This window comes from Bipolaris victoriae, assembly GCF_000527765.1.
Source record: "Bipolaris victoriae FI3 unplaced genomic scaffold scaffold_37, whole genome shotgun sequence".
Lineage (NCBI taxonomy): Eukaryota > Fungi > Ascomycota > Dothideomycetes > Pleosporales > Pleosporaceae > Bipolaris > Bipolaris victoriae.
The window spans coordinates 89,833-117,576 of record NW_014575355.1 but is presented as its reverse complement, the minus strand read 5'-3'; the positions used below and the strand labels follow the sequence as shown (position 1 = coordinate 117,576).

At 52.0% G+C, this 27,744-nt stretch overlaps 13 protein-coding genes across 13 annotated transcripts; 8 read left to right on the top strand and 5 right to left on the bottom strand.

Annotated features, from left to right (window-relative positions):
• Positions 1-410: 410 nt before the first annotated feature.
• COCVIDRAFT_97818 (hypothetical protein) lies at positions 411-2,358 on the top strand (the record flags this gene model as incomplete). Its single annotated transcript, XM_014701702.1, has 2 exons — positions 411-1,202; positions 1,279-2,358. 2 exons carry the CDS (start codon positions 411-413, stop codon positions 2,356-2,358), a joined length of 1,872 nt encoding a protein of 623 aa, XP_014557188.1.
• A 730-nt stretch (positions 2,359-3,088) lies between these two features.
• Positions 3,089-3,786, top strand: COCVIDRAFT_37304 (hypothetical protein; the record flags this gene model as incomplete). Its single annotated transcript, XM_014701701.1, has 4 exons — positions 3,089-3,130; positions 3,223-3,287; positions 3,376-3,600; positions 3,663-3,786. The coding sequence occupies 4 exons, from the start codon at positions 3,089-3,091 to the stop codon at positions 3,784-3,786; spliced, it is 456 nt and encodes a 151-aa protein (XP_014557187.1).
• A 517-nt stretch (positions 3,787-4,303) lies between these two features.
• COCVIDRAFT_97939 (hypothetical protein) lies at positions 4,304-4,717 on the top strand (the record flags this gene model as incomplete). The annotated part of the gene is made up of 1 exon (XM_014701700.1): positions 4,304-4,717. A coding segment is annotated over one exon (414 nt), but the record flags the coding sequence as incomplete, so codon positions are not given.
• Positions 4,718-5,105: 388 nt separating this feature from the next.
• COCVIDRAFT_37303 (hypothetical protein) lies at positions 5,106-7,881 on the top strand (the record flags this gene model as incomplete). Its single annotated transcript, XM_014701747.1, has 3 exons — positions 5,106-7,232; positions 7,283-7,560; positions 7,611-7,881. 3 exons carry the CDS (start codon positions 5,106-5,108, stop codon positions 7,879-7,881), a joined length of 2,676 nt encoding a protein of 891 aa, XP_014557233.1.
• A 535-nt stretch (positions 7,882-8,416) lies between these two features.
• On the bottom strand, positions 8,417-9,835 carry COCVIDRAFT_97717 (hypothetical protein; the record flags this gene model as incomplete). The annotated part of the gene is made up of 1 exon (XM_014701699.1): positions 8,417-9,835. One exon carries the CDS (start codon positions 9,833-9,835, stop codon positions 8,417-8,419), a length of 1,419 nt encoding a protein of 472 aa, XP_014557185.1.
• Positions 9,836-10,419: 584 nt separating this feature from the next.
• On the bottom strand, positions 10,420-10,951 carry COCVIDRAFT_37301 (hypothetical protein; the record flags this gene model as incomplete). The annotated part of the gene is made up of 2 exons (XM_014701698.1): positions 10,420-10,679; positions 10,804-10,951. The coding sequence occupies 2 exons, from the start codon at positions 10,949-10,951 to the stop codon at positions 10,420-10,422; spliced, it is 408 nt and encodes a 135-aa protein (XP_014557184.1).
• A 797-nt stretch (positions 10,952-11,748) lies between these two features.
• COCVIDRAFT_97907 (hypothetical protein) lies at positions 11,749-13,607 on the bottom strand (the record flags this gene model as incomplete). The annotated part of the gene is made up of 3 exons (XM_014701697.1): positions 11,749-11,841; positions 11,891-13,138; positions 13,188-13,607. 3 exons carry the CDS (start codon positions 13,605-13,607, stop codon positions 11,749-11,751), a joined length of 1,761 nt encoding a protein of 586 aa, XP_014557183.1.
• Positions 13,608-16,183: 2,576 nt separating this feature from the next.
• On the top strand, positions 16,184-17,300 carry COCVIDRAFT_26167 (hypothetical protein; the record flags this gene model as incomplete). Its single annotated transcript, XM_014701656.1, has 2 exons — positions 16,184-16,610; positions 16,663-17,300. 2 exons carry the CDS (start codon positions 16,184-16,186, stop codon positions 17,298-17,300), a joined length of 1,065 nt encoding a protein of 354 aa, XP_014557142.1.
• A 407-nt stretch (positions 17,301-17,707) lies between these two features.
• COCVIDRAFT_97702 (hypothetical protein) lies at positions 17,708-19,857 on the top strand (the record flags this gene model as incomplete). Its single annotated transcript, XM_014701696.1, has 2 exons — positions 17,708-18,072; positions 18,123-19,857. 2 exons carry the CDS (start codon positions 17,708-17,710, stop codon positions 19,855-19,857), a joined length of 2,100 nt encoding a protein of 699 aa, XP_014557182.1.
• Positions 19,858-20,244: 387 nt separating this feature from the next.
• On the bottom strand, positions 20,245-21,355 carry COCVIDRAFT_15534 (hypothetical protein; the record flags this gene model as incomplete). The annotated part of the gene is made up of 2 exons (XM_014701642.1): positions 20,245-20,877; positions 20,963-21,355. 2 exons carry the CDS (start codon positions 21,353-21,355, stop codon positions 20,245-20,247), a joined length of 1,026 nt encoding a protein of 341 aa, XP_014557128.1.
• Positions 21,356-22,726: 1,371 nt separating this feature from the next.
• Positions 22,727-23,756, top strand: COCVIDRAFT_37296 (hypothetical protein; the record flags this gene model as incomplete). Its single annotated transcript, XM_014701695.1, has 6 exons — positions 22,727-22,763; positions 22,973-23,020; positions 23,133-23,165; positions 23,215-23,329; positions 23,381-23,562; positions 23,617-23,756. The coding sequence occupies 6 exons, from the start codon at positions 22,727-22,729 to the stop codon at positions 23,754-23,756; spliced, it is 555 nt and encodes a 184-aa protein (XP_014557181.1).
• Positions 23,757-24,439: 683 nt separating this feature from the next.
• On the top strand, positions 24,440-25,009 carry COCVIDRAFT_26163 (hypothetical protein; the record flags this gene model as incomplete). Its single annotated transcript, XM_014701655.1, has 1 exon — positions 24,440-25,009. One exon carries the CDS (start codon positions 24,440-24,442, stop codon positions 25,007-25,009), a length of 570 nt encoding a protein of 189 aa, XP_014557141.1.
• A 1,103-nt stretch (positions 25,010-26,112) lies between these two features.
• COCVIDRAFT_97919 (hypothetical protein) lies at positions 26,113-27,471 on the bottom strand (the record flags this gene model as incomplete). Its single annotated transcript, XM_014701694.1, has 3 exons — positions 26,113-27,099; positions 27,155-27,330; positions 27,384-27,471. 3 exons carry the CDS (start codon positions 27,469-27,471, stop codon positions 26,113-26,115), a joined length of 1,251 nt encoding a protein of 416 aa, XP_014557180.1.
• Between the last annotated feature and the right edge of the window lie 273 nt (positions 27,472-27,744).

The following is a 27,744-nucleotide window of genomic DNA, read 5'->3' as shown; positions in this document are numbered from 1 at the left end:
CATTGCCCCGCATGGAAGAGAGAGGGAGGAGGGCGGTTTGGTTCTCTCGGGCGCCAGGATACAGCGGTGTGGTTGCAATAGCTCACGGCTCGAACGGTGAGGTTGCCATGGCTGGAAGGTGGCTAGCCCGATTGGGCCGCGTGGATTGCGTCGGATTGCGTGACCAGAGCAAGTCACCACCCGCTTTTTTTCTTTGTAGACTGCGTCAGGGCCGCGCCTTCCCCACACAATCCGTGCTCCTGATGCTTAGTCTGGGGCCTCGCGTCGCTCTCACCTTCTATAAAGCACCTTCGGTCCTCTCTCTCACCCAAACTTGACCTCACTCTATTATACAAAATCCTCTTGCTCGCTGGCTTACACAACTCGGGGAAAGAGGCCAACACTTCTATATATACAATTGAGACAACAAGATGGCCCCCAGTCTCTTGCTCGATCAAGAGTCACCCCCACCTGCCTCTGTTCATCCTGCCAAGCAAACACTCAAAGAGGCTCACGCCCCTGTTGGCGGCGACTTTTCCTTCACTTCTCAACCTGCCAGCAATGGTAATGGTGTCCATCTGGGGAACGGCGCCAATGGCTTCCTAACGGGCAATGGGGTATCAGGTGGTCAACAAGACGGCCACGACTTCATTTCGGCTCAAACCCTTCGTCAACAGTCCGAAAACTATGCATCTCAGAGTCGCATCCTTGGTGACGGGAAACGCCCAAACATTCTGTATATCATGGCTGATCAGATGGCTGCTCCAATGCTCAAGTTCAATGACCCAGAGTCAGTGATCAAGACACCACACCTAGACGAACTCGCTCGGACCGGGGTCAACTTTGCAAGCGCTTATTGCAACTCACCTCTGTGTGCACCATCTAGGTTTACCATGTGCAGCGGTCAGCTCCCCTCAAAGATTGGTGGATACGACAATGCTTCCATTCTCGGCCCAGAGGTCCCCACCTATGCTCACTATCTCCGCCGAGAGGGCTACGAGACTGCGCTGGCTGGGAAGATGCACTTTATTGGTCCTGACCAACTCCATGGATTTGAACACCGACTCACCTCCGACATCTACCCTGGAGACCTGGGCTGGTCCGTAAACTGGGATAAACCAGAAGAGCGTCAAGAGTGGTACCACAACATGTCGTCAGTCATGCAGGCCGGCCCATGTGTGCGCTCCAACCAACTTGACTACGACGAGGATGTCATGCACAAGGTAAGATTATTCTAGATTGGCAACGAAATTGCAAGACGTAGCAACGCCAGATATCCTTGCTAACACAGTCGCTCAGGCCCAACAATACCTCTACGACTATGTCCGATCAGATCCCGAGACTCGTCGGCCATTTGCTTTGACCATCTCTCTGACCCATCCACATGATCCCTATACCATGATTCAGGAATATTGGGATAGGTACGAGGGTGTAGACATTCCTCTGCCCAAGGTCGAGATTGCTCAAGCCGACCAAGACTCGCACTCGCAGCGACTCCTCAAGACCATTGACCTGTGGGACAACCCAGTACCAGACGAGGCCAAGATCCGCGCCCGGCGTGCATATTTTGCCGCCTGCAGCTTCGTTGATGACCAGGTTGGCAAACTCGTCAAGCTTCTGAAAAACTGCAAGCTAGACAAGGACACAATCGTTGTCTTTTCTGGAGATCATGGCGACATGCTTGGTGAGAGGAGTTTGTGGTACAAGATGAGCTGGTATGAGAACAGTTCCAGAGTACCCATGATCATCAATGGCCCCAACATTGCACCCAAGCAAGTCAAGGAGTCAGTGTCTACAATGGATCTGCTGCCAACATTTGTCGACATGGCTGGAGCCAAGGTTGATGAGCGCCTGCCCCTCGACGGCACCAGTCTATACGAGTACCTAGTGTCTGATAAGCCAGGTAAAGATGAAGTGTTTGGCGAGTACATGGGCGAGGGAACTGTTACTCCCACGTACATGATCCGCCGTCATGAGTGGAAGTTCACCTTTTCTCTCGCGGACGGGCCACAGCTCTACAATCTTGTCGAAGATCCGCAAGAGCTTCACGACCTTGCAAGATCCACGGAGCCTCACAACCGGAAGGTGCTAGCCAAGTTCGAGGCTGAGGCGCGTGAGAAGTGGGACTTTACCAAGATTCACAACGACGTTCTGCTCAGCCAGCGCATGCGTCAGCTTGCTTGTGGTGCGCTGAAGATTGGGCGCAAGGAGTCATGGGACTACCAGCCGCCATACAACGACCGAGACCGCTTCATCCGATCGCACATTCCGCTAGATGAGCTGGAGCGACGGGCTCGGTTCCCTGTGGTGGATTACCTGGGTCGCGAGAAGTCTGCTGCAGCAACCCACCATGGCCTTGCAGGTGCGGCCGGCGAGTGAGGAGATGGGTGTCCAGGGATGGGCAGTTTTTCTTCTGTCCACAACTTGTTTTGATAACTCATTTCGGAAGGGGATTTTTCCCGCTTTTTTCTTCTTATTTGGTTGGGGTCACAGCTTCCCGTTGGTCTTGCAAATTAGCGATAAGGGCGTTATGGTTTTACGGACTTTGACGAGAATGTAGGTATGGCGTGGCATTGGGCATTCAGCATGATGAGATTCAGGGTTATGAGGGCATTCATGACGGAGTTTGGCAATATATGATGTATTACTGTAATGTGTATGTATGAGGATGCAGGTATGCAGGAGCGGTGTGCACAGACGGGTAGAGTAAGGTTAAAGGCAAATTATAAAGCAACCGAAAACAGCGCAAACCTTGCTGGAGAAATGTTGAGTGTCGGTGAGGATTAAATTTGGTTTTCATGCAAAAAGGACGGCGAGGAGACCGAGGGGAGCAGCGGCGTCAAGATGAAGGTTAAGTGGGTCTGGCGATTGGCCGTCACACGTGAGGTGGCGTAGGGTTGGGGGCAAGACAAGGTGGTGGATCAGCAGCGGAAGGTGCCAGCGACAACTGCCCGCCGCTCGCAACCATCGGTGCAACACAGCAACGCCAATAGCAAAGGTACACGGCGCACACCAACCCCCCAGACTCCTTCTTAATCCCCGCCCTTTTTGTTTCTGCTAGACATACCCTCTTTCTGCGACCAAACTCGGCTTGCTCATCTGCGCCATCATGTCGACTGCAGCCCGCCGCCGTTTGATGCGCGACTTCAAGGTGCGTAGTGATTGCCCCCCCTCGGGAGAGGCGCAGGCAACTTACACGACTGCCGACCATGCATGGTAACTTGAGCTGACAAAGTGGGATAGCGCATGCAGACTGATCCTCCGGCCGGTGTATCTGCATCCCCGGTTGCTGATAATGTAATGACCTGGTAGGGCTCTCCGCAAGCATGGAGCACACGACATGATGATGACGACGATGCCATGCCCGTGGGACTCCTTGGACTGACAAGTGTACAGGAACGCAGTCATAATAGGTCCCGCCGACACGCCCTTTGAAGATGGAACGTTCCGCCTGGTCATGCACTTTGAAGAAGCGTACCCCAACAAGCCGCCGGGCGTCAAGTTCATCAGCCAGATGTTCCATCCCAACGTATACGGAACCGGAGAGCTGTGTCTTGACATTCTGCAGAATCGATGGTCACCCACGTACGATGTTGCAGCTATCCTGACGAGCATCCAGAGGCAAGTCTACACTACAGCACCCTCGAGACATTGGAGTATGAGTACTGACAAGAGACACACAGTCTGCTCAATGACCCCAATACGTCGTCGCCGGCCAACGTCGAAGCATCCAATCTGTACAAGGAGAACCGCAAGGAGTACACCAAGCGCGTACGCGAAACTGTAGAGAAGAGCTGGGAAGACTAGGGGTAGCAATGGGGGACATGAAGTTCACGAACATGATATGGCATCGTATGGAGTTATGAGGTGCAAGGACGATATCACTTGTGTTAGCCTGGCAGTCTGTGGGCTTTTGCCGGACAGGTGTTCGAGCACGGCGTCTGGTCTGATTTTCTGGGTGATTTGGGCAAGTTTGGCTAGGTAGTCGAATATACGAGCACTCCCTTTTGTTTCGTTCTCGATGACGACTGTGTGTTGCAGCTATGGCGGGTCTTTTGGTGGGTTGCTAATGCAGGGCCTGGTGACATAAGCGTCCTGGGCACAGCCAGGCGGCCCAAGGGTGCAGCAAGGCTGGAAGCGAGAGGGAATTGGAAGCCTGTCAGCAGGGACTTGGATACGCTTCTTACATATGTATGTGCTACTTGGGTACTACACTCGGCCCAGGCTGTGTGGCCCGAGACGTGTGCTATGACCAGTCGAGAGACAGCGGGACCTGCGTCAGAGCCGTTGGCTGCGGGGAGGAAAGGCAGTCCCGCTACGGGAATTGCAGGCCCTTGGCCGCAGCAGCACCACACGCCCACACGCCCACGCCCACCCACGCCTGGCCTGCAAGCTCAACAGCGCCCAAAGCAACAATAAACATCAACACCGCCATATCCCGCCACCCACTCACACACGCTCTCTCGCACCCGTGCCTCGAGCGCCGCTAGTCGGGATCCCTTGCTCCGCCCAACAGGATCAGCTTGTTGCCGTTTCATCGGCTCCCCTTAACCATAGCGGGGGCTGTAATTACCCACCTCTACGCGCCGAGTCACTGCGAGACGTGACGGTGCCACCCGAAAAGTGCACGTCGGCTTTGCACACACACTCTCGCCTGCCACAGAGCCCGAGAGGAGTTGATCGACCGAGGCCGCTGGGCCGCTGTGCCATAGTCCAACAGCAATCATGTCGTGAGTAGCACCTTCACCGACTCGGGCGAGGAGGGGTCACGCATGGCTAACAAATCTACCGCAGGGGCTCCAACAGCATCAAAGGTGCGCCACGCTCCCGCCAAACAACACAACATACTGCCCCGTGGTCCATGTATCGAGTGTGTGCATTTACTGACAGTGGCACGCTGCAGTTGTGGCCCGCTTCCGCCCCCAGAACAAGGTCGAGATAGCGAGCGGTGGAGAGCCCATTGTTGAGTTCAACTCCGAAGACACATGTACAATCCAAGTGCGCCTCCCCCTCCCTCCAAATAACTTTCTGGCCCCATACTGGCCCTCTCAACCGCACCTTGCTGACTGCCATGTGCACAGTCGAAAGAGGCCGCCGGGGCCTTCACCTTCGACCGCGTCTTCGACATGAAGTCGCGGCAGGAGGATGTCTTCAACTACTCCATTCGCCCCACTGTCGACGATATTCTCAACGGATACAACGGTACTGTCTTTGCCTATGGACAGACGGGAGCAGGAAAGTCCTACACCATGATGGGAAGCGACATGGACGATGAAGTAGGCAAGGGAGTTATCCCGCGTATCGTCCAGCAGATTTTTGCCAATATCCTCGCCTCGCCGAGCAATATTGAATATACCGTCCGCGTCAGCTACATGGAAATCTACATGGAGCGCATCCGAGATTTGCTCGTTCCCCAAAACGACAATCTGCCAGTACACGAGGAAAAGAGTAGAGGTGTGTACGTCAAGGGTCTGCTTGAAGTATATGTCTCGAGCGAAGAGGAGGTCTACGAGGTTCTGAGGAGGGGTGGCTCCGCACGAGCCGTCTCAGCAACGAACATGAACCAGGAGTCGTCGCGATCGCACTCTATTTTCGTCATCACAGTCAACCAAAAGAATGTCGAGACGGGCTCGCTGAAGAGCGGTCAGCTCTTCCTGGTCGATTTGGCAGGTTCCGAAAAGGTTGGCAAGACGGGCGCAAGTGGACAAACGTTGGAAGAAGCCAAGAAGATCAACAAGAGTTTGAGTGCCCTTGGTATGGTCATCAACTGCTTGACCGACAGCAAGACGCAGCACATTCCCTATCGAGACTCTAAACTCACCCGTATTCTTCAGGAATCGCTAGGTGGTAACTCGCGAACCACGTTGATCATCAACTGCTCTCCAAGTAGTTACAATGACGTCGAAACATTGGGCACGCTCCGATTCGGTATGCGAGCAAAGACAATCAAGAACAAGGCAAAGGTCAATGCCGAGCTGAGTCCGGCTGAGCTCAAGGCGATGCTCAAGAAGGTCCAAGGCCAGGTCACTACCTTTGAAAACTACATTGGCCAACTAGAGAGCGAAGTAACACAATGGCGTGGAGGAGAGACGGTACCAAAAGACAAGTGGATACCACCGCTCGAGACTAGCACAGTTTCTCACAAGAAGTCGTCCTCGTTGGCACGGCCGGCGACGCCATCAAGAGTGGAATCGACAAGAAATGCGGAAACACCACGTCCGGACTCTAGATTAGATCTGGACCGCGCAGGAACACCGAGCATACCGCTGGACAAGGACGAAAAGGACGACTTCCTGCGAAGAGAGAATGAGTTGCAAGACCAGGTCGCCGAGAGGGAGTCGCAGCTCGCAAAGGTTGAGGATCAGCTCAAGACTGTCAAAGATGAGCTGCAGTACTACAAGGACCGCGACGCCAAGACCAACAAGGACAATGAGCGAATCACCCTCGAACTCAACGAGATGAAGATGCAAGTTGAGAAGATCCAATTCGAGGGCAAGGAGGCGCAGATCACCATGGATGGACTCAAGGAGGCCAATGCTGAGCTCACTGCTGAGCTTGACGATGTCAAGCAACAGCTCCTAGACGCAAAGATGAACGCCAAGGAGACATCTGCTGCCATGGATGAGAAGAAGAGGAAGAAGGCCGAAGCCATGGCGCAGATGATGGCTGGCTTCGATCTTGGTGGTGAGGTCTTTAGCGACAACGAGCGTACCATACGCAAGATCATCGAGCAGCTCGACCAGCTTCACGAGATGAGCTCAGCAGGCGAGGCAATCGCACCGGATGCCATCCAAGAGTTGCGCGAAAAGATTGTCGAGACTCAAGGCATTGTGCGACAAGCAGAGCTTTCCCTAACTGCACGAAGTGAGGAGGACACTGCACACGCTAAGCGCCGCGAAGCACTCGAGGCACGCTGCGACACTCTGCAAGCTCAGTACGAGGAGCTCCTCGAGGGTAATCTCTCTGAGCAAGACAAGGAGGAGGTCAAGGCGCGACTTGCTGATGCTTACTCGGCTCGCCAAGAGGGTAATCTCGAGCTTGTTGAAACCCTCAAGCAGGACACTGCGCGTCTCGTTGAAGAGGCCAAGAAGCTCCGGGCTGAGAACGAGAGTCTCCAGTCGCGCATCAAGAGCGGCGCTATTGCCAACGGCGTTGCCAACGGCATCAACGGCAAGACTGTGCAGCAGCAAATTGCCGAATTTGATAACATGAAGAAGAGTCTCATGCGTGATCTGCAGAACCGCTGCGAACGGGTAAGTTTATTGATATCTTGGTAGGAGACAGGATGCTAATACCTAGTTAGGTTGTTGAGCTCGAGATTTCGTTGGACGAGACACGCGAGCAATATAACAATGTGCTCCGTACATCGAACAACCGCGCACAGCAGAAGAAGATGATGTTCCTCGAGCGCAACCTTGAACAGCTCACCGTTGTTCAGCGCCAGCTCGTTGAGCAGAACAGCTCCTTGAAGAAGGAAGTTGCCATTGCAGAGCGTAAACTCATTGCCCGCAACGAGCGGATACAGTCGCTCGAGAACCTTCTCCAAGATTCACAAGAGAAGCTTACTGCAGCGAACCATCGGTATGTTGGGCAAAGGCTTTTTGCCGAAAGCACGTGCTAACCTGTTACAGCTTCGAAGCCCAACTCACGGCTGTCAAGGAGCGTCTCGAAGCCGCAAAGGCAGGTTCAACACGCGGTCTCGGCTCGCCCGCCAACGGCGCTTCCTACGCTGGCTTTGGCGGCGTCGGCTCTCGCATCGCCAAGCCCCTTCGTGGCGGCGGTGGTGCCGTTGCGGACGGCCCTGTGCTCCCAGTCATTGGCAATCTCCAGAAGCAGGACGGCGATAACGGCAGCGATTCAAGCAAGGGCAAGAGGACAAGTTGGTTCTTCAACCAGCGATAGACTTCTGCGTACCGCCTCAATTGATGGATGATTATTGACTGCCCAAGGACTTCAAGACATGAGACTTTTTCGTGGTTCGGCCGGGAGGTGTTTTTGGTGTTGCTACTTTTCATTATTTGGCATGATGATGGGGATGAGATGGATGAGGTGCAGGTAGATGAAGAGGGTGGGGATGCTAGGAGGAAAGTGGCTCCGATGTATGTGTCTCTCTCCTCTGGGAACGTTTTTGTCGCTGCATTTTCATACGGGAACTATGCAAAGGGAAATGGGAAATGTTATACGTACGACGTTGAACGCGTCATACGCCTAGATTACATAGTAAGGGGAGGGAAGTGTCATGTTTCTGAATTATCGTTTTCTCATCTTATCCGTCTTTTCGTCTCCCATCTCCTCTCGGCATACTTACACATAGATTCTTATACCAAATCACATCACTACCCCTCTTCCACGTCTTATATAAATACACACCACACAGCCTTCCCATCTTCCCCTACAAAACTAAACTTCTTCACACCCCCCTTTCCTCCCCTTTTTTTCACCCCAACCTCTCCACACAAGCCCCAACCGCCACATCCGCCGTGGCCCCATCAAAAAAATCATTCAAAAAAACAACAACCCCTTCCCTCTCGCGCACCAATTTCCTCCCCACATCCCCCTTCAACAAGGGCAGAATCTTGGCATCGCACACGGGTTTCGTAGCGAGAATGGGACTGGTACTAACATCGCTATCCAGGACCGTCGCGACGATTACATCTCTGATGTTGGTAGCTGTAGCCTGACATTGCAGCAGCGTGACGGGCGCTCTATTCTCTGTATCCGGGTTTTCGCACATGTTATGTAAGCGATCGAGCATGGAATCGCCAGTTAGTGTTGCATTTGCGTCGTCGTCGTAGTTTGAGTATTGGGGCAAGTCGGAGAGAATGATTAGGCGTTTGTGCTGTTCGCGCAGGTCGTGAATGGAGGAGTTTTGCATATCGTCTTGAGAGCCTATTTGGAGGTTTTTGTCGGATAAAAGGGGGGATAGGATTGCGTGGAGTTCCTGAGGGTTGGGTCGCGGGCAGGCGTCTGGGACGCCGTCCCAGCGGTTGTGGATGATTATTATTTCGTCGGGGTGCGAGGCGAGGAAGCGGGTGATGTGGTCGAGGAGGACGCGGTAGGGCATCCCTGGTATAGCGCCGTGCTGGAAGTATAAAGTGTCGTCTAGGGAGCTGAGAGAGTGGAGCTGGCGGTGGCATTTTGCGGGGCGGAATTCAAAGTATCGGGCGCCGATTTTCAGGATAGAGTCGAGGGTGTCCTTCTGGGTTATGGCGAGCGCGCGGATGATGTTGGGCGCGATGTGGTTGATGGCTCCGTCGCTGACTTTGTTGAGGATAGATAAGGCGCGCGGGAGGGAGCGGCCGAGGACTTCGCGAATGAGGCCTGTGCCAGCGTTTTTGATCAGAGACAAGCTGGATGACATGTTGTTCATGCCAATATCGTGGGCTGAGGGTAGGACCATCTTGTGGAAGGGGCGGTTGGCAAGATCAGAGTCCTGGGGGATCTTGTCGCGCATCCAGTTTTCATAGTTGGGTGTTACAGTTACATAGCATTGGTGTTGTTTTGGTAGTTCTGCGAGTCCCGGTCCGGCGTCGTAGAAGCCGTAGGTTATCACGACGTCTTCTGGGAATAGGGCCGGTGTTTGCTCCATGTTGACCATTGTGCCGTCTTCGACTTTGCCTGTCATGCTGTTTACTGCGACCCATTGCTTCGTCAGTTCCCGACCGTCGCGGCGGACAATGAATTCAAAGTTTCCAGTGAATTTAAAACGGGGGAGGTTGGATGACTCGATTTCTAGGTGGTCAAAGAGAAACTCGCGTTGTTCACTTCGCCTGGCGCTTCGTTTTGGAACGGTGTATTCAATCTCGACTCCATCGACCGCAATGTATGCAAAGCATTTGACTCCTTTAGATGGCATGTTGTAGTATCATATATCCAAGGTCCTGCCGTTGATTGAGACTATGTGGGTGGCAATGCTCGTCCTGCGTAGCGACTTGTGTACATCTACGACCAGACCTTCCAGTGGGGTAAGGAATGAACAATGTCAAGCCTCAGCTAGCGCGGCGCCATCGCGGTATTAAAAAGAAAAACGGCAGTTCAACCCATGCTTTCTCGGCCGTCTCAGCCGTCTAGATTCCGTGGTCTATTGGCAGTGGCTTAGCAGTGGTGTTGAGGTGGGGAACTCCGTTCAGCCACGCCAATGGCCTATCACTCTGCCGTCAACATACGCTAGTCGGGCCGGCGAAGTTTCAAGCCTTTTCGTCGTCTATTGTGAATATTAACTAATTCAAGCCATGTTCCTGATTTTATTTGAGTGTTGTTTCCAGAGACAAAAAAGTTTTAGATACTTCACTCGGGCTCTACTAGTCTTCGAGTCAATGACTTTCGCCACTGATCCAGTCTGATAAACAGCAGTCATCAACATATTGTCAAGACATTGCATGTCTCTCCAAAACACCAACCTCTCATCTTTCCTGTCCATCGTTCCTTCTTGTTCTCCAGCTACCCAAAAGCCGGTGAAAGAGCGTACCCCACAACTAACTCCTCTCCTTGCTTGAAACAGCTCCATAGGTTGCCTACGCCCTCATCCAACCCAGGACTAAACACATTTCCCACATAACAAAATACGCTCTCATGCTCTTTCACGCCCAGTCTCTTGCGCAGAAAACGGACTATGGTTGCAAAATTCTGATTGGTGCTGAGTTTGAAGATACGTTGAGTGAGATGCGGGGCTGAGCCTATGGGTTGGAGGCGGATAGTTACTGTAGATGAATGATTTAGCCCAAGGCGTATCAAATTGCTGAAAAAAAAACGTTATGTGGTAGGATAGATTCGGACAGTAGCACATGTCAAACAAGTGGGGGACTGTAATGAGCTAGGCTGTACCTTTCTGAACATTGAGGTTCCCGGCCGTTTCGAGCGCTTTGGATGCGTCTTTCGGAAGGCTGCTTAGGACGACAGAAGCTGCCATGCTTAGTGGCGCTTCTGTTGTGTCATCTTCTTCTGGTATCTTTTCTTTGGGTGACTCGGACATGATGTAAATCGGGTGAAGGTTTGCCTCGGTGAGAGGGCGACAAGGCCTCCAGAAACCAAGAAATGAAGGTTGTCGATGAGGAAAAGCAAAGTTGTAGCGAGGGAACCCGAGTGATGCGCTGATTGACACACGGCTAAGAGAGCGTAGGTGAAGGCAAGAGTGATGGTCAGGTGGAAGGCATGCACGTCAACCTAGCCAATCAGCGCTCCACCACCCAGACTGCATCCCTTACAATGAACCAGCAGAGGCAACAACATACGGTATCACTTTCATATTGATATCTAGTACTCTACATATCTGAAACAATAGTGACAAAAACATAAGCTCCGGTATTGTGATAATCAGCCCGTTCATCCGTCATCAAATCCTCTCTTAGTATGACAATGTCCTTCAAACCACCATGGGTACCAACGCCTATTTTCAAGCACACGCGCACGTGCGCACACCGCCAACCAACCGGTTTGCAATCGCAATGACCAGCAAAAAGGACTACAGGGCCATGATGCAATAGGTATATACAAAGGAACGCGTGTATCGTTAGCGACCAGGGATCGGAGATCGTGGTCTATACTGAGCAAGGAAATGAGCAGGTTGTGCTAGGTCGCCAAAATGGGAGGGTAAAAGCTACGCCAGAAATGCTATGAAGAAGGGGTATTTGCTCGCAGGCGAAAACTGCGAGCCTCAAGGCGAGAATTGGAAAGGGGGAAAAGAGTCCTTTTCGTGGGTATTAGTGGAATCATCCATTACGCCGTGATAGATGCAAGGGGTGACCGCGTATTCTGCATGAGCCACAAGGCTCACCGACGGTCAAGTTGGGCGAGTAGCTGGTCGAGCTCAACCCAGTTGTCAATGTTTGCCGCGAATTTGCGGTGCTTGCGGGACACGATGTGCTGTATGCTGTTAGTAACTTGCTCAAAGGGTTGTGATCATTAGTCGTACCTCATCGAAGTCATTGAACTTCTCCCTGCAGTTCTCACAGTAACCTGGCTTCAACTCCTTCTCGACATTCTTGCGTCTGCGGAGAGCCGCGGCTTTACGAGCTTGTCTCTCTTCGTCTCCATCGTCATGCATTCGGCCCAAGGTTTCTTGGGCTTTGCGCTTGGCTGCTCGCATGGGTTGAGAGTGTTCCTGGCTAAGCGCGGTCCTGACATCATTGGTTACAGACGAATGACCACTATTCGTATTCGCCGAGGGCATGCTGTTCTTCTCAAGGACCTTTCGTTTCAGCTGGTTGACTTCCTTGCTGTTGCCGGCACGAGGAGCAGCAGCGGTGGAGGAAATCATTTGGGAACGGATGGCAGACGTGACATTCGACTGTTGCAATCCAGATGCGACAGGCTCACCAGCAATGCAACGGGGCATTGCTCGGATGCTAGCCTGGGCGCTGCCAAACATGGGTGGTTGGCCATCGGCTGTGTTACAGCGCTTGGGGGGGAGGGCCTTTGGTGGGTCAAGTGGTTTTGCATCATCAGTCTCTTCTTTGGTGATGACAGCGGGGGCACTAGGACGGCGGGCGAGGTTGTTGTTCTCAACAAGGGCATTCTTCTCTTCCATAGCAGAGACTGCACGCGTGCGTGGGGCTGCTGCTGATTGTCTACGACGCGCTTCCTGCTCTTCCTGTTGTCTGCGGCCAAAATGAGGATCCTCCACAAACGGGCACTTGCCGTTACCGGAGGCGCGGAACTGCGGCCACTTGCCTTTCTCTTTCTCGACCTTTTGGTATTCTCGAATCATAACTGGTCGCGTGACCTCATCCATGTCATGGACGTAGACATAGTATCCACGAAGTGGGATCATGTCTTGCGAAGCCATGACGTAGTCGCGATCCAACTTTTCATTTTGCAGTAACCTTTGTAGATCTGCAGGACGGCCTTTGTGCTGTGTGGTTGTGCTCTGACGCGTGGGGTGGCTGGATACATCTTCACCCGTCTCCTTGTTGAACATGGTGTCAATCATTCGCTGCACCTTGTCAACCGACCATATCTTCATCCCCAGGCTCTTAGCCTTGTACAGGATATCACCCCGGTCCGACTTTTCAAGGGCAGCATCGAACACAGACTTCTTGTTTTCAAGTTGGGCGGGGTTGACGGTCCCTTTGTGGGCGGAGGAGCTGCCGTCAATGTCGACAGGAACAGGGCGTGTAGTGATGACATGAGTGACTTCTCGAGAGAAGAATTTAACCTCGCGCTGTATAGTATTAACAGTGGGAACGTGACAGTAGGGGGGGTACGCGTACCGAGCCGAGAATGCGGGCTCTGCTCATAAGCTTGTCTTTTTGCGGATCCGAGACGCTGTCAAAGTAAAAGGCAAACTGCGGAAAGAGCTTGCGGTAATGGCGCTGCCATTGCCGAATGGTCTCTAAGTCCTGGGCGGCTCGCTGTGCGGCCTGCTTGGTAGGGGCCTTTGTCTCTCGTGCAGCTTCGAGCTTCCGGGTCAAGGCAGTTGGTTGGGCCCCACTACGACGCACAAGGCCGTGACGACGAGCCTCGGCATCGTCGACCTCTACCATCTGCTTCTTGGGCGGTGGCTGGCCATAGGTTCCATCACGCTGCTCGCTGGCGTAGGAGCGTTGGCGCTTTCCTCCGATAGCTGGGGCGCGCATTGGGGAGTTTGTTGCATTTTGAATATTGGCGAGAGGGACGCGACGGCTCGACATGACTGTAAGAACCTGCGGCGAGGGAGGAACAGCCACTGCTGCCATGCGTAGCTCGCTATTAACAGCAGTGGGTTAGTGTGGGTGAGTAGTGGTACAGGATAGGCTGACGGGAGGGGCAGGTGAGCGTGTGATGGTGGTGGCAGCTCACGACGCGACGAAACAGGCACGTTAGTAGGGTTTTCAGCAGCGCGTAGCGGCCATGTCGGTATGGTAGAGTGAGCGAGAGACCAGGAGGGAGCTGTACAGGAGCAGATTGAGCGAGGGAGAAGCGCGTCTGCAGGCCAGGGTCTGCGTTCTTTGACCAAGGAAAGAGAGAGTTTGTTGTGGAGGCTGGTATGATGATGGATGCTCGCTGGGCGCTAGGCCGCATCCGGCACTAGCCCCCAGATGTCGCGCGAACCACGCAAATAATCTGCCTGGCAACCAAACAACCGAACCCTTGTTGTCAACATCGTCCATGCACGACATGCTGCTGCGAACACACTAGCCTTCCGCCACCCCCATCCTGTCTGTCCCTTCAAACACCTGCTCTCGACGATGCTATTGGCACGCGTCTCTACAGGGCTTCTTCCTGCTAATCAAACCACGACACCCCTTTCCCGTAGCCCGAGTCTTCATCAAACATGTGTTAGGGGCCTTTTTGACAACCCCTCTTGGCGTCGGCCCTTTGTTTAGCCAGCATCTGCCTTCATGGCCAGTATCTCCTCCCGTGTTCGATACACTAACGGCTGCTCGCCCTCATCGTTCGTGGCTTCCGAGGCTGTGAACTGGATCTCCACTACCCGGTTGCCGTCGTGGTCACCGTCGTCCCATGGCTCAGCTGGTGATCTGATCTATCCGACAAACCACGCGGAAAAAGGAAACGCTACTGTTATATAACCCCAGGCGTTAGCCCAGCCTATGGAGGTTTCAATGTTACTTATTCTGCCCTCGCCATTGGAAATGAACGGCTAATTGATGCGTATCCATGGATATGTCCCCAATTACAGCTCATAAAACATATGCCTCTAACGCATGCACCCAGCAAATTACCCCTTTGAAGGCATTTCTTTTTAAGACTGAATACACTGATGTCATCACTCAGCCTCAGGTGTCCGCCAGGCCCCATGCCACAAGCATTGATCGAGTACTCTTTAATTCTTGTCGTCTCCTCGATTTCGGTGTCAACTTTCCTTTCTACTTGATTCGCAATGGTCGAAATTTCCTCATGCACTGCACAGTCCGTGCTGACCATGTCATCATCTCCGATAAATGCGACTCTTGAGTAGGACCCGCCGGTCAAGCGGAGACGTGAAATTATATACCAGTCATGGACATATTCCTTATGGCTTTGCAGACGTTGTATGCAAGTATTGCGGACATGTCCAGGAACTCATCCGCGAGGTCAATCGCACTATGTCAGTGCGTGACCAGAACAATACGAAAAAGGAACATGACCATAGCTTATACAGTACTAACAGAGTTGCGGTTGCATTGAGGCGATTTGTCTCGAACGATCATCAAGAACATAAACACATCCAAGATCTGTCCACTTTCATCCTTCCAGCTCCAACGCGGCCGAGCCCACCGACAATAACATGGGAAACAACGACATGACACTCTTATCACACCTAACCTACATAGATAAAGAAGGCAGCTATGATATTGATCCCACACCAACGACGACTTGAAGAGAGACACGCTCACATATTCGCTTCTGAGGTTGTGATGGAAAGCTGCACACGGCTACCACATCACCGGGCGCGTGATCGACATACGCGTGACACAAAGTGGGAATATGCAACGTCTTCACCACGATTAACTTCGTGGAAGCCCCAGAATATGTCTCCGTGCACTCTGCTTAGTTGCGCATACGGAGAGGGCTATTTGAGAAGCCAGATACATAACTTTGGTCGCGTGCATAGACACCGCTACATACTACTTGATGCTACAATTAGACCCTGGATATGACATATGCCAAGACCATCCTGTACGAGAATGCAAAGATCTCAGCACGTGAAGGGGTCCGAAGATAAGGAAGCGGAAAAGATCGGGTGAAAATGCACATGTGATGCCGCGCTTCTACAGTTGATGACGGATGCTGTCAAGTGGTACATGGGAAATAGGGGGGAAGACAAAACAACAAGAAGAACCAAAAGGTTCAGCTAAACTTTACGAGATCGAAGGCCCAGACATGTGACGAGAGTGCAAAAGAGAAGGATGATCGAACGTTGCACACACGTTCTCGCCCGATCCAGCTCATTGGTGGTCGGAGGGCTCGGCTATCAGACGTGGAAGACCCCTGGAAGGTGGCGCTGCTTCGACGGCGGCGCGCGCTCAACACTTTCACATGCAAGCCGTGTCGCCAGCCTTGGGATTTAGATTTTGACAGATTTGGCATAATGCAGTCTCAGCGAAACAAGGACGGCCGCTGTGCAGCCGCGAAAACTCAGAATGACCTCTGCAATTCCTCACAATCGTCCTCGCGCATCCTTTTGCTTGTCTGTTGTTCTCGCTCATCCGCCGTCAATCGTGGGTGAAGCATCGCGTTCTGATAGTGTAGGGAGCGTCTGCTAGCGGGGCGGTGGTACGACAAAATGCTCCTGACCGAATCAACAGAACCATCTGCGACTACTTTCGACTCGGTCTCTCCTGCCCAGATCAAAGACAGCAGCTTTCGGCCTAGTATGCTTTACAACGTACTTCCCACCGTGGTGTCGAGTCGCCTACCCACGATACCTTCGCTCCGCCAGTCTCTTGGCGATGTACGGAGTCGAACCTACTACAATAAATCCGATACCGTGACAGAATTACCACAGCCTGTGACGCCGCCACCGGGGTACTCGACCATGCCTCCAAGCGAAACTGTTTCACCACACAAACTTTCTGCTGCTTTGGGGGAGGCAGAAGCCGATTTTGCAGACGATGTGTCTGAGGGCCAGGCTTCTTCAAGGGCCATGCCCCTGGTAGTCCCTGGTGCTCAAGAAACGCATTCTGGTGTCAGATGGAGATATGCTAGCCTAGGTTCGTGGTAGACGGTGTCTTGGAGAAATGGTCTTGCTTACACTATATCCAGGCATAAGTCTACTGCAACAGGCATCTCGAGAGTCAAACGCATCTTCTAATGCCTTGGACGAGGCGTCTGCAACACTCATTCGACAACTATACGTACATGGCATCACCTATCTGCTTCGAGGACTCCCAGAGAACCTCACGCCAGAGGAAAAGCTGAGTCTACAGGCCGCTCTTCCCCAGGATCTTGTAGAATCAGTCAGTGATTCAAACACAGGCGCGCTCGTACGTGCCACGCCACAGAGCTCCGACGCTGCACAAAGGCCACCGCAGAATCCTACTATCATACACCGTATCACGGCAGCGTTTGTCCTGCAGACCTTTCTCTTCCTGCAGTTTCTGCTGCCATACATTCGGCTGTTCCTTTCGCATGCGTATCAATTTGAGAGGAAGCACCGAATCACGCAGCGAATCGTCAACACGAGTGTCGCGACTGCCGATGAATTTGGCCAAAAGGCACTCAGGTTCTCGCAGGTTGTATGTCAGATGAACGACGGTATGGTTATCCAGACCTTTAACGATTTGACCATGTGGTGGATAACTGGTGTGACGGGAGGGGTGCAACAAGGCCTCGCCGAGGGTCTCCGAACTATGAAAGCAGCGGAAGGTCAGCGACGTGGGGAGGTAGAGGAGGAGAAGTAGAAGTGATTTTTTTCTTATTGGCATTGGGGGCGGCGTTTGAGCATTTTCACGGTTGCATAGACACATGGCTTTATGAATGGTAATACTCATGTTTACTTTTGGATTATTCTGCAACGTTGTTTTGCTGCGTTGGACCCTGAAGGAGGGGATTTTGGTGGAGAGGAAGGGCCTTATCTTATCGGCGTGGGCGGCGGGCTTTCTACTAGTATGTGGATTGTGCACGTACCCCATCGAAAAAGTGAATGGCAAAGTTTCTGGCAACTCGACCGCCGCACACTTCTCTCTTGTGCCAACCTACTTTCTTCATTGAGGTGCACAAAAAAAAATACTCGCATTCTTTTTTGTCGCATACTTTCTAGATACCCCTTTCATTCCTTCGGACTGCGTGCCGTCCCCTCTCCCACATCATGTTCGGCGCAGTAAAAAGATGCCCAGCGACCCTCTCGAGGAGTTTGGCGGCAATTTCAACCAGGACACTTCGCACCCCTCTTACTCAGACTTCTGGTCTTCTGAGGATACCGCTGCAGTCGTCGCGCCTCACGAACGGTGCCATTGCCGGCTTCCATCACAGCGCAAAGTGGCAACAGATTGCGGCACAAGAGGTGGAACAGAGTGAACAACAGAATGAACCCGTCACACAGTTTGAGGATCTCGCCACTCGAGGGCTTGTCCATCCCAATGTCGTCAACACCATTACGAAACAGATGAAACTCACAACCATGACGGACGTACAGACCAGGACGATCAACGAGGCGTTGAGCGGGGTGGACATGTAAGACTCTTTGCTTTGTTCATTGGGAATTTTATACTAACACACCACAGCATTGCGCAGGCAAAGACTGGTACCGGTAAAACACTCGGTTTTCTCATTCCCGTGATCCAGCGAATCATCCAAAACGACCCCAAGCTCGGCGAGAAACCCAGAGGCTACAAGCGCGCCAAACCCGACGATATCAGGGCTATTGTCATTTCCCCTACCCGCGAGCTTGCCGAACAAATTGCAGTAGAGGCTAGAAAGGTAGTCTCTGGCACTGGCATTGTTGTCCAGGTTGCGGTCGGAGGTACACAGAAAAGGTCCATGCTTCTGAAGACGCAGCGTGAAGGATGTCACCTCATGATTGCGACGCCAGGACGACTATACGACATCCTGTCTGACGAGTACTCTCGTATTGCTGCACCAAATCTGAATGCGCTGGTCTTGGATGAGGCAGATCGCCTGATGGACGATGGTTTCCAAAAGGAGATTGATGACATCAAGACGCTTCTTCCCGACCCCGCAGAGGTCGAGCGCCAAAATCTCATGTTCTCTGCTACGATTCCCCGCGATGTCGTTAACCTGGTTCGCCAGACGATGCGTCCCGGCTTCCATTTTGCCAAGTGTGTCAGTGAAGATGAGGAGCCCACACACGCGCGCATTCCTCAAAAGATGGTCATGGTGACTGGCTTTGAGAACAACATTCCCGCTCTCTACGAACTGGTTCTCCAGCAGCACCAGAAGGCTCAGGCCAGTGGTGGTCGCCCATTCAAGGCCATTATCTACTTCAACAGTACCGCCGAAGTCACGCTCGCGTCATCAGTATTCTACAAGCTCAGCGGCGGCTTCAAGCGCAACAGCCCTCTGTCTGGCCTCCGTGGGTTTGAAATCCACTCCAAGCTCTCTCAAGGGCAGCGAACAAGGGCCGCTGACGACTTCCGCTTCGCTAAATCTGGCATTCTCTTCTCTTCTGACGTAACCGCACGTGGTATGGATTTCCCAGAAGTCACGCACGTTATTCAAGTGGGTCTCCCTCGCGAACGCGAGTCGTACATTCATCGTCTGGGTCGTACCGGCCGTGCTGGAAAGGAGGGCGAGGGATGGCTCATCCTGACTCCTTTTGAGAAGCAAGAAGCCCGACGCCGTCTCCGTGACCTGCCTCTTGTCGACGCAACGCACGAACTCGAGACTGCCACCATTGACATGAGCCAGCCTGCTGAGGTCCCGGAGAACGTTGGCAAGATTCTATCTGACTGTGTTGAGGCGCACAAGAAGGTCTACCCTGACCATCTTGATGCAGCATTCCGTGGTCTGTTCGGAAGCTTCCAGTGGTTCGGTGATAAGCGAAGCCTGATTGAGGGTGCCCAACGTTTGGCAGAGTTTGGATGGGGAATGGAGACTCCGCCTCCACCACCGGCTTTTGTCATGGCTAGCCAGAGGCGATCCGGCGGCGGCAGTGGCGGTGGCCGTAGCGGCGGATTTGGAGGCAGGCCTGGAGGTGGCTTTGGCGACCGACGAAGCGGAGGAGGTTTTGGTGGTGACCGAAGGAGTGGAGGTTTTGGAGGAGACCGTGGAGGAGACCGTGGAGGATTCGGAGGTGACAGGCGAGGCGGAGGTAGCTTTGGAGGTGACAGGAGAAGCGGCGGCTTTGGCGGTGACCGAAGAGGTGGAGGAGACCGTGGAGGAGACCGTGGAGGATTCGGAGGCGACAGGCGAGGCGGAGGTGGCTTTGGAGGTGACAGGAGGGGAGGCGGCGGTGGATTCGGTGACCGCCCCAGAAGGGAACCTCGACTTGACTTTTAAGAAGGGGAAGGGAAGAGAAAAGGGAAGCTTCTCTGAGCTTGGTCTCTTCCTCATGAAGTAACGGTCACGCCTCTCTTCTTTCTTTCGGGGGGTTTCTTTCTGTCATCACCATTGTATTATAATCTGTATACCCCCTCCTTTACCCAAAAAGTCTTTTTTTCTTTCTTTTCTCATCATGTATTTTACGATCACTTCGCAAAAACACACAGAGACATGATCTTGAGTGAAGGATACAAGAAAAGAGTAAAATATCCTGTATCGGTTTATGTAACGAAATTTGAAGAAAAAAAAAGTGGACTTGTATATCACCATTGTTCCTTGTCGTTTCCTCCCCCTGTATACTGCAAAAAAAAAGCGAAAAGAAAGGGCATAATTGCAAACCCTTAATCACAACAAATCCACCTTCTCCCTCTCATCCTCCACCACCTTTTCAAACTCTTCAAATGCTTCCTGCGACATGGGATACGTATGTTTCTCCTCTGGATACACCCTAGTCTTGACCTCGTCCTTGTACCTCTCTAGGGCCCCCAGCGCCTCGCCCCACACATTGCCATACTGCTTCACGAACTTGGGCAGGAAGCGGCCTGGGGGAAAGTTACCTAGCATGTCAACTTGCACAAGGACTTGGCCTGAACACTTGTTACCGGCTCCAATTCCAATGGTCGGGATGCGCAGCTGTCGCGTGACGAGGTCTGCAACTTGCGCGGGTACGGCTTCGAGCACGACTGCGAAGGCGCCAGCGTCTTGGACGGCGAGTGCATCTGCGAGTAGGTTGAGTGCTGAGGCAGTGGTTTTGCCCTGGACGCGGAAGCCACCGAGGGCGTTTTGGCGTTGGGGGGTTAGGCCGATGTGGGCGAGGACGGGGATGCCAGCGGAGGTTATTTTAGCGATGGTAGGGGCCATTTCGGCGCCGCCTTCTAGTTTTACGGATTTGACGCGGCCGGTTTTGATCATGGTGATTGCGGATTGGAGGGCTTGGGTGGGGGAGATCTCGTAGGTGCCCATTGGAAGGTCGCCGACCTGAGCAATCGCATGTTAGTTAGTTGTATATGGGAGGAGGATATATGTTTTTTGGTTTGGGGGATAAAGAGGGACAAGAACGTACAGTAAAAGCGGCTTTTGTGGCGCGCGCGACAGATTTACAATGCAGAAGCATTTCTTCCATTAGGACTTCACTTGTGTCTTCCATACCGAGGGCGACCATGGCGAGGCTGTCGCCAACGAGTATCATGTCCATGCCGGCGTGGTCGGCGACATGTGCGCTGGGGAAGTCATGAGCTGTGACCATGGTGATGGGCTCGCCCTTGCGGTAGAGTGCCTGCAGGGTGTTGAGAGTGACGGGTTTGCGTGCGTTTGTGGGTGGTGTGCCCAGCGGGGAATGCGAACTCCATCGTGCTTGTGTGGCGGACAGTATGATGCGCGGTATTGTTAAGGGTGAGGAAGGTCGTGGTGTAAGTCGTGAAGACACTCGTAGTGTCTTGGATAGCGCACGCGACATTATGGAGGCACCGGCAAGGCTGCAGATGGGCGGGTGGTGTTTTCTAGAGGGAAAAAAATGTGTCGCAGCAGCGGAGAGAATAAGGAGGCAGGGTGGTCAGCCATGATTTAGTGCGGCGAGCGTTCTCTTATGCTTTGGGACATTGTGATGATATCTTCAGCGAAGTTCTGAGCAGACGTTGTTTAGAATGAACCGAGGATCATCGTTGGCCGAGACAGACAGGGGTGTGGTTGGTTCCTTTGTGGCCAGATAGGTATGTAATCACTGTAATTCCCCGAATTGAATGCCAAATATATAGGCTCTCAGCCATCTCCAGCAATTGGTTTCTTGATATTTTCCCTCCTCTTCTGTTTTGCAGCACATGTCTTTGGTGGGGTCGTCGTTGTCATCGTCGGACAAGCGGTGAATTGGTGGGCGCAACCTCGGGGAAGCTGCGGCATTGCTCCACACTGATTGGGCCATGCCCGCCTTGGACTGCCAGAAACGGTGTCCGAACAAGAGAAGATGGACGAGTCGAGCAGACTTGTGGCTGAGGCCTTGCAGCCTTTGTTCTCTCTCTGCCTACAAGGTCGGTAATGCTTTGCACATCGAGTCATGCAATCGAGTAATGGCCGGTTATCCAAGGGGTCCCTGGACTGGCTGAATGATGCATAGCTGGATCAATGGACCGTGTCTGAGTACATGCATGGCTCTGATGAATTCGAGTATGTATCATGAGTAGAAAGAGCATGCACTCTGTGATGCAGCTCCTTATGCGCATAATGACTTTGGCTGTGAGAAGTGTCCAGTCGCTCGTCATAAGGTAAGGGTTGGGTCGACATGTTCGGGTACCTGGTTAGTGTACACTACGCAGACGTCAGATGAATGTCGTCAGATAGCGAATCGTCGCGCATCTCAGTCATAAAGAAGACTGCACAATAGGTGTGTTTGAAAGTATTCGATCGATTACTCGGCGGCGTGCGATGTCTGGCCGATGGCTGGCCCAGGTGAGACGTGCGCAAGCGTGACACGCCGCCGCACTATCATCATCGCTCGTGATCTCGTGACGACTCCCTCATCTTCGTGCCTCGCGCCTGTTTGTCCCTGACTCCCAGCACGTTGCGCTCGATAACCACGGTTCCAAAACCCATACACGCAATTCATACCGCAGACGACCAAATCGAAACCTCCATTTGACCAACACACCACCTGCCCTCTCCCAGCCACGGCGCCCCTCTTCCGCTATCGATAGCCCCGCCGCCCATTCCACAACAGCTCCGCCGCCACTCCGCCCTGCGCGACCACGCTGCGACCTTCCTACGACTCGGCTCTGAATACAATCACTGCGAGAACAAGACCCGATATACTCGCTTATACACGTCCTGCGCCAAAATGAGTTCGCCAAAGAGACGTATCGAGACGGATGTATGTGGGACCTAAACCCCCTGTCAATGACTGTTGGACGGACAAGAGCTAATTGAGCACCCTGCCCGTAAACACAGGTCATGAAGTAAGTCGCATAGACTCCCTTTGTGCAATATGATACTAACAAGTAAATAGGATGTATGTCTAACAACCTAGCATCCATTGCAGCAATTCGCGCCACAGTGATGGTGACACAAGAATGCCAGCTGACAGCGCCCAGGCTCATGAGTGATTATGAAGTAACTCTAGTCAATGATAACAGTGAGCCATCGTCCTTTCACCCCATGAACACTCTCCGCTAACATTTCCTAGTGTCAGTTCATCTTACCGTCGCATCCCAAATGCGCCCAACTGCTGACATGTCCTAGGCAAGAGTTCTATGTCAGATTCAAGGGTCCGTCAGAAAGTACGTCGGAGTTTTCCTGTTTTGCCTACCGCGTACTAATCACCAATAGCTCCATTTGAGGGTGGTCTCTGGAAGATACACGTCGAACTGCCAGACCAATATCCCTACAAGAGCCCCAGTATCGGCTTCGTCAACAGGATATTCCACCCCAATATCGATGAGCTGTATGTCTTTTCCTTGTATTATCGCCTCGAATCATCTTCTGACATAAATAGCTCCGGCTCTGTCTGTCTGGACGTCATCAATCAAACCTGGTCGCCAATGTACGACATGATTAACATCTTTGAAGTCTTTCTTCCCCAACTCCTCCGCTATCCTAACCCAACCGATCCTCTGAATGGAGAAGCTGCTGCTCTTCTTATGAGAGAACCCAAGAGCTACGACGCCAAGGTCAAAGGTATGTACAGCAGTAAAGTACTAGTGAATGCAGACCAGTAACTAAAAAAAATAGAGTACGTCCAAAAGTACGCCAGCAAAGATACTGCCGAAGACTCTGACAAGGATGATGGCGACGAAGACGAGATGAGCTCAGTCGGCAGCTACGAGTCTGGTGATGAAGATGGAGCTGCAGGCAACATGGATGATATTTAGATGATCATGCTGGGTTTGACCTGTCTTCCCATATAGCCCGTTTGTTTGCTTTCTCATGGCTGGACGTTCAAGGCGCTAGTGTGGCGCACACATAGGCTGGATTTCTTCATCTTTTGTTCTCTTGTACTACGCGGGTTGGGTCAGCGACCTAGTTTTAGGCAACAGCATTCTCTGTTATGCTCCTTTTCGTATATGAAATACCAAAGCAGTGTTCCTATTAAGCGTTCAATGAACATGTCATTTTAACATGCTATCAAGTCTCCACAAACTTCCTTTATGCATTCCACCACTTTCTGTTCACCTAGGTTCATTCCTGTTTACCCCTAATCGGCCTTGCCTTCTCAGGTATGTTTGTTACCAGTGTATTAGTCTTAGCCACCACCAACATCTGACAAACAGATAATATACCGCTAATATTATGATTTGCGACTGCTCATTGGATGCTCATAGTCACCGCTGGATGCTACTACCAAAAGGATATCCTGTCACGGTGAGCGTGAACTGAACTGACGTCACAAGATGCCATATCGTCCCTTTCACTTTCACTTAACACGCCGTTGCTGGCATGTATATAAACCCTCCTGTTGCCAGTCTAACCCCTTTCATCCCCCCAACAAATATCAACTTTCAGTGCATTCCTTCCACGTGGTATTGGTTCAACCCCTGCCTAAGCAAACACTCAAATGGCGCCTCGCACTGAGCATGAGCCCGAAAAGCATCACCGCATCAACCCTGGTGCTAGAGATCGTCAATATCTCAACGCACACACTGGTGCTGGTGTCAATAAACATCGCCCTGTCAGCGGTAGAGGAAACAACCGCGCCAGTTCTGCTTACCAAACAAGCCACCGCCATACTCATGTCTCGTCTCCCGATGTACGTGCCGTAGAGCATCCCAAGATCCACGACGACAGCAATGTCACTGGCAAACTTCATACCCAGCACTACAACACTCATCTTCATCTTCCCAACAACACTGGCCCCAGCTCTCCAACCACCACCACCACCGCTACTCCCCGTCCTCTCACCACCAAACCCCCCAGCACCAGCATCATCACCAACCGCAACATCATCCCCGTCCCCAGACCCCCTCTCCTAGCCAAACGCCGCCGCTGCATCGACCCCGTCAAGCGCGCCTTCACAAACCACAATCTACGTGCCATCATGGCGGATAAACCGTGGCCGACGCAGCGCAAGAAGGCGAGTGCAGAGAAGATGGTGTTGAAGATGGGGATGAGGAGGGAGTATAAGTAGGGTTCGTTAGAGTACTCGCTCGCTAGAGCGCTCTTAAAGAGTCCTCCTAGAAAGTGCGAGGAAGATTGCGAGGAAGAGTGCTCTTAAAAAAGTGCTTTCATGGGTGGGGGGAGGTTATGACCCAAAGATGGAGACAGAGGGTTGGATAACAGTGAAAGTAGGACTGCGGGGATTTAATGAATCAAGGGAAGAAAAAGAAAAGGGCGATTAGCCTCGATCATGTAATTAGGTGAAAGGGGTAGGGTGAATTAATCGAGGGATTACATGTTATGGTGCTGTGATTTTCATCGCGTGACTGATATGAGTGAATGTGGGGGGCGGGGTTTGGGGTATAACTGAGGGTTTAGGTTGTATGAGATTAACAGTTGCGAGGACACAACAGTAGTAGCATACTAGTACTACAAATCGGGTAAAATTCGAGGATATACTACGGAATTGGCACATATACAACGAAATATACAAGAATCACAACTAAAGTATATTATAGATAATTTTACAATCAAACTCAGAACATACTAATCTAAATTGATTTGATATTTTCCATTCACTACTAAAAGAGAGTCATCTTTTCTTACTTTATTTTCGCTTGTACTTTTACCCTTTTAAGAAGTATTTATAAAGTAGTTTTTTCTTAAAAAAAGAATCTTCAAGAATATTCAATAGCTTATAGCTCTATAGTAGAAAGGGCATAAAGATATATATAAGAGACTGATATAAAGAGAGGCTAGGTATAGCTATTAAATGGTATAGTGTAGGAAGGATAGTTTTTAGTATAGAAAACTGAGTAATCTAGTGTTTGTTACTTCGTAAGGTGTCCACTGTATGTTCCGTCGTATGTGCTAACCCGCAGTACTGGTAAGATGAGGAGGTTGCTTGTTGCCGGTGTGTTATAATCACAAGAACGCCCCCAAAAAGTATGCAATAATTGTGTCTAACGCTATTCGAGCACTTAGGCTCTTTCTTTTTGAGAGCGATGGAATTTTACGCTGCAAGTTTAGATACAAGTATATCTAACTTAGTTTCCATTCACTCTCCCTCACAGCCAGCAGCACTCTCTAATCCACACTCTCACACACTGCTCATACCGACAGTCACCAATAAACTCACTTCCCCGCCGCCTCATCCGCAATCAAAGCCTCAACATCCCTCTCCATAAGCCACGCCCTTACACTCTCCATAACCGCACTCAGCGTCTGACCCCCCTGCATCACATCATCCAAATCATGCACCGTCGTCCCGCTCCTATGATCCGTGACACGCTGTTGTCCCCAATTATACGTGCGTACTTTATCACCGCGGCCCATTTTCGCCACGCCAATGACGCTACGACGCATAATCGCCATTTCCTCCTCGCGTTTTTCGCGGCGGGATTGGGCGATGCGGGAGCGCAGCAGAGTCCAGGCTTTTTCTTTGTTCTTATGCTGCGACCGCGAGTCTTGCATTGCGACTACGGTGTTTGTGGGTGTGTGGGTTAGACGGACTGCAGATTCGGTCTTGTTGACGTGTTGGCCTCCTGCACCACTGGCGCGCATGACTTCGACTTTGACTTCCTTTGGGTCGATGTAGTAGTCGCTTTCTGGGTCGTCGAAATCTTGTTCTTCGGCCGAGTTTTCTTGTAGACTGGGGAGCACGTGGACGGATGCGGCGCTCGTGTGTGTCCGGCCTTTGGTTTCGGTAGCGGGCACGCGTTGCACACGGTGGACACCAGCTTCGCATCTGAAAACACCGTATGCGTTTTCATCTTCTACTTCGATGATAGCTTCTGAAAGTGGTATCCCGGCTTCTGTCGTGCCGTTTACGTTTTCGTATTTTAGGATGTTGGTCCTGAAGCCGTTGCGATTACAATAGGCCTGGTACATGCGAAATAGGTCGCCGGCGAAAATGGCAGCTTCTGATCCGCCTGCACCAGGTCTTATTTCCAACAAACATGGTAGATGCGCAAAAGGATGTACAGGTACTAGTGAAGTAATGAGGTTTTGTGAAGCATTGGCGAGTTGGGTTCGTGTTTCCGCAAGGTCATCTGAAGCAAGTGATCGTAATTCTGGATCGGTGGATGAATCTTGTATCATCGAGGTAAGCTCTGCTACAGACTTAGTCCAGATCAGTATCCATACTACTCGTAACATGTGCCTGCTCTATGCCTACCTCATTGGCCTTGTTCCATTCTCCCAGCGCATTCACAATGGGACTGTACTCGCCCAACTTCTTCGCCGCACGCGTATCGAAGCCATTGGACAGCTTTTCTGTGAGCACTTTGTGCTCGGAAGTAATTGCCTGGGCTCGAGCAAGGAGGGCTGGTGGTATGGATTCAGGTGATGCAGCTTTTGTAGTAGTATTAGCAACATACCATAGAACGTATATTCATACTACTCACCCGAGCTTTGCAGACGAACATTGCGCCTAAGAAGTGGCCTGCCTATTCGTGAAAGGCAGTTCCGACATATCCAGGGCGCTGCAAGCATAGTCGTAGACATGCGCAGAATTTCAATTGTGACGGAATTCTCAAAGTCTCCAACGCGCGCATTCCGATCGGTTCGGAACGCTTTGCACGTGACGCAGTCTCTCACGCTCGCAAGGGTCACACCGCTTTAACCACCTTCCGCATGCATATCGTTCGCGCCTGGCTAGAAACGTCATGGACACTTATCGGAGGCCGCTGCACCCTGTCCCGAGGTACTTATCGAGCGAGATCGGCACTGCAAGCGGCATCGACCATCTCCGGGGATAACCGTCGT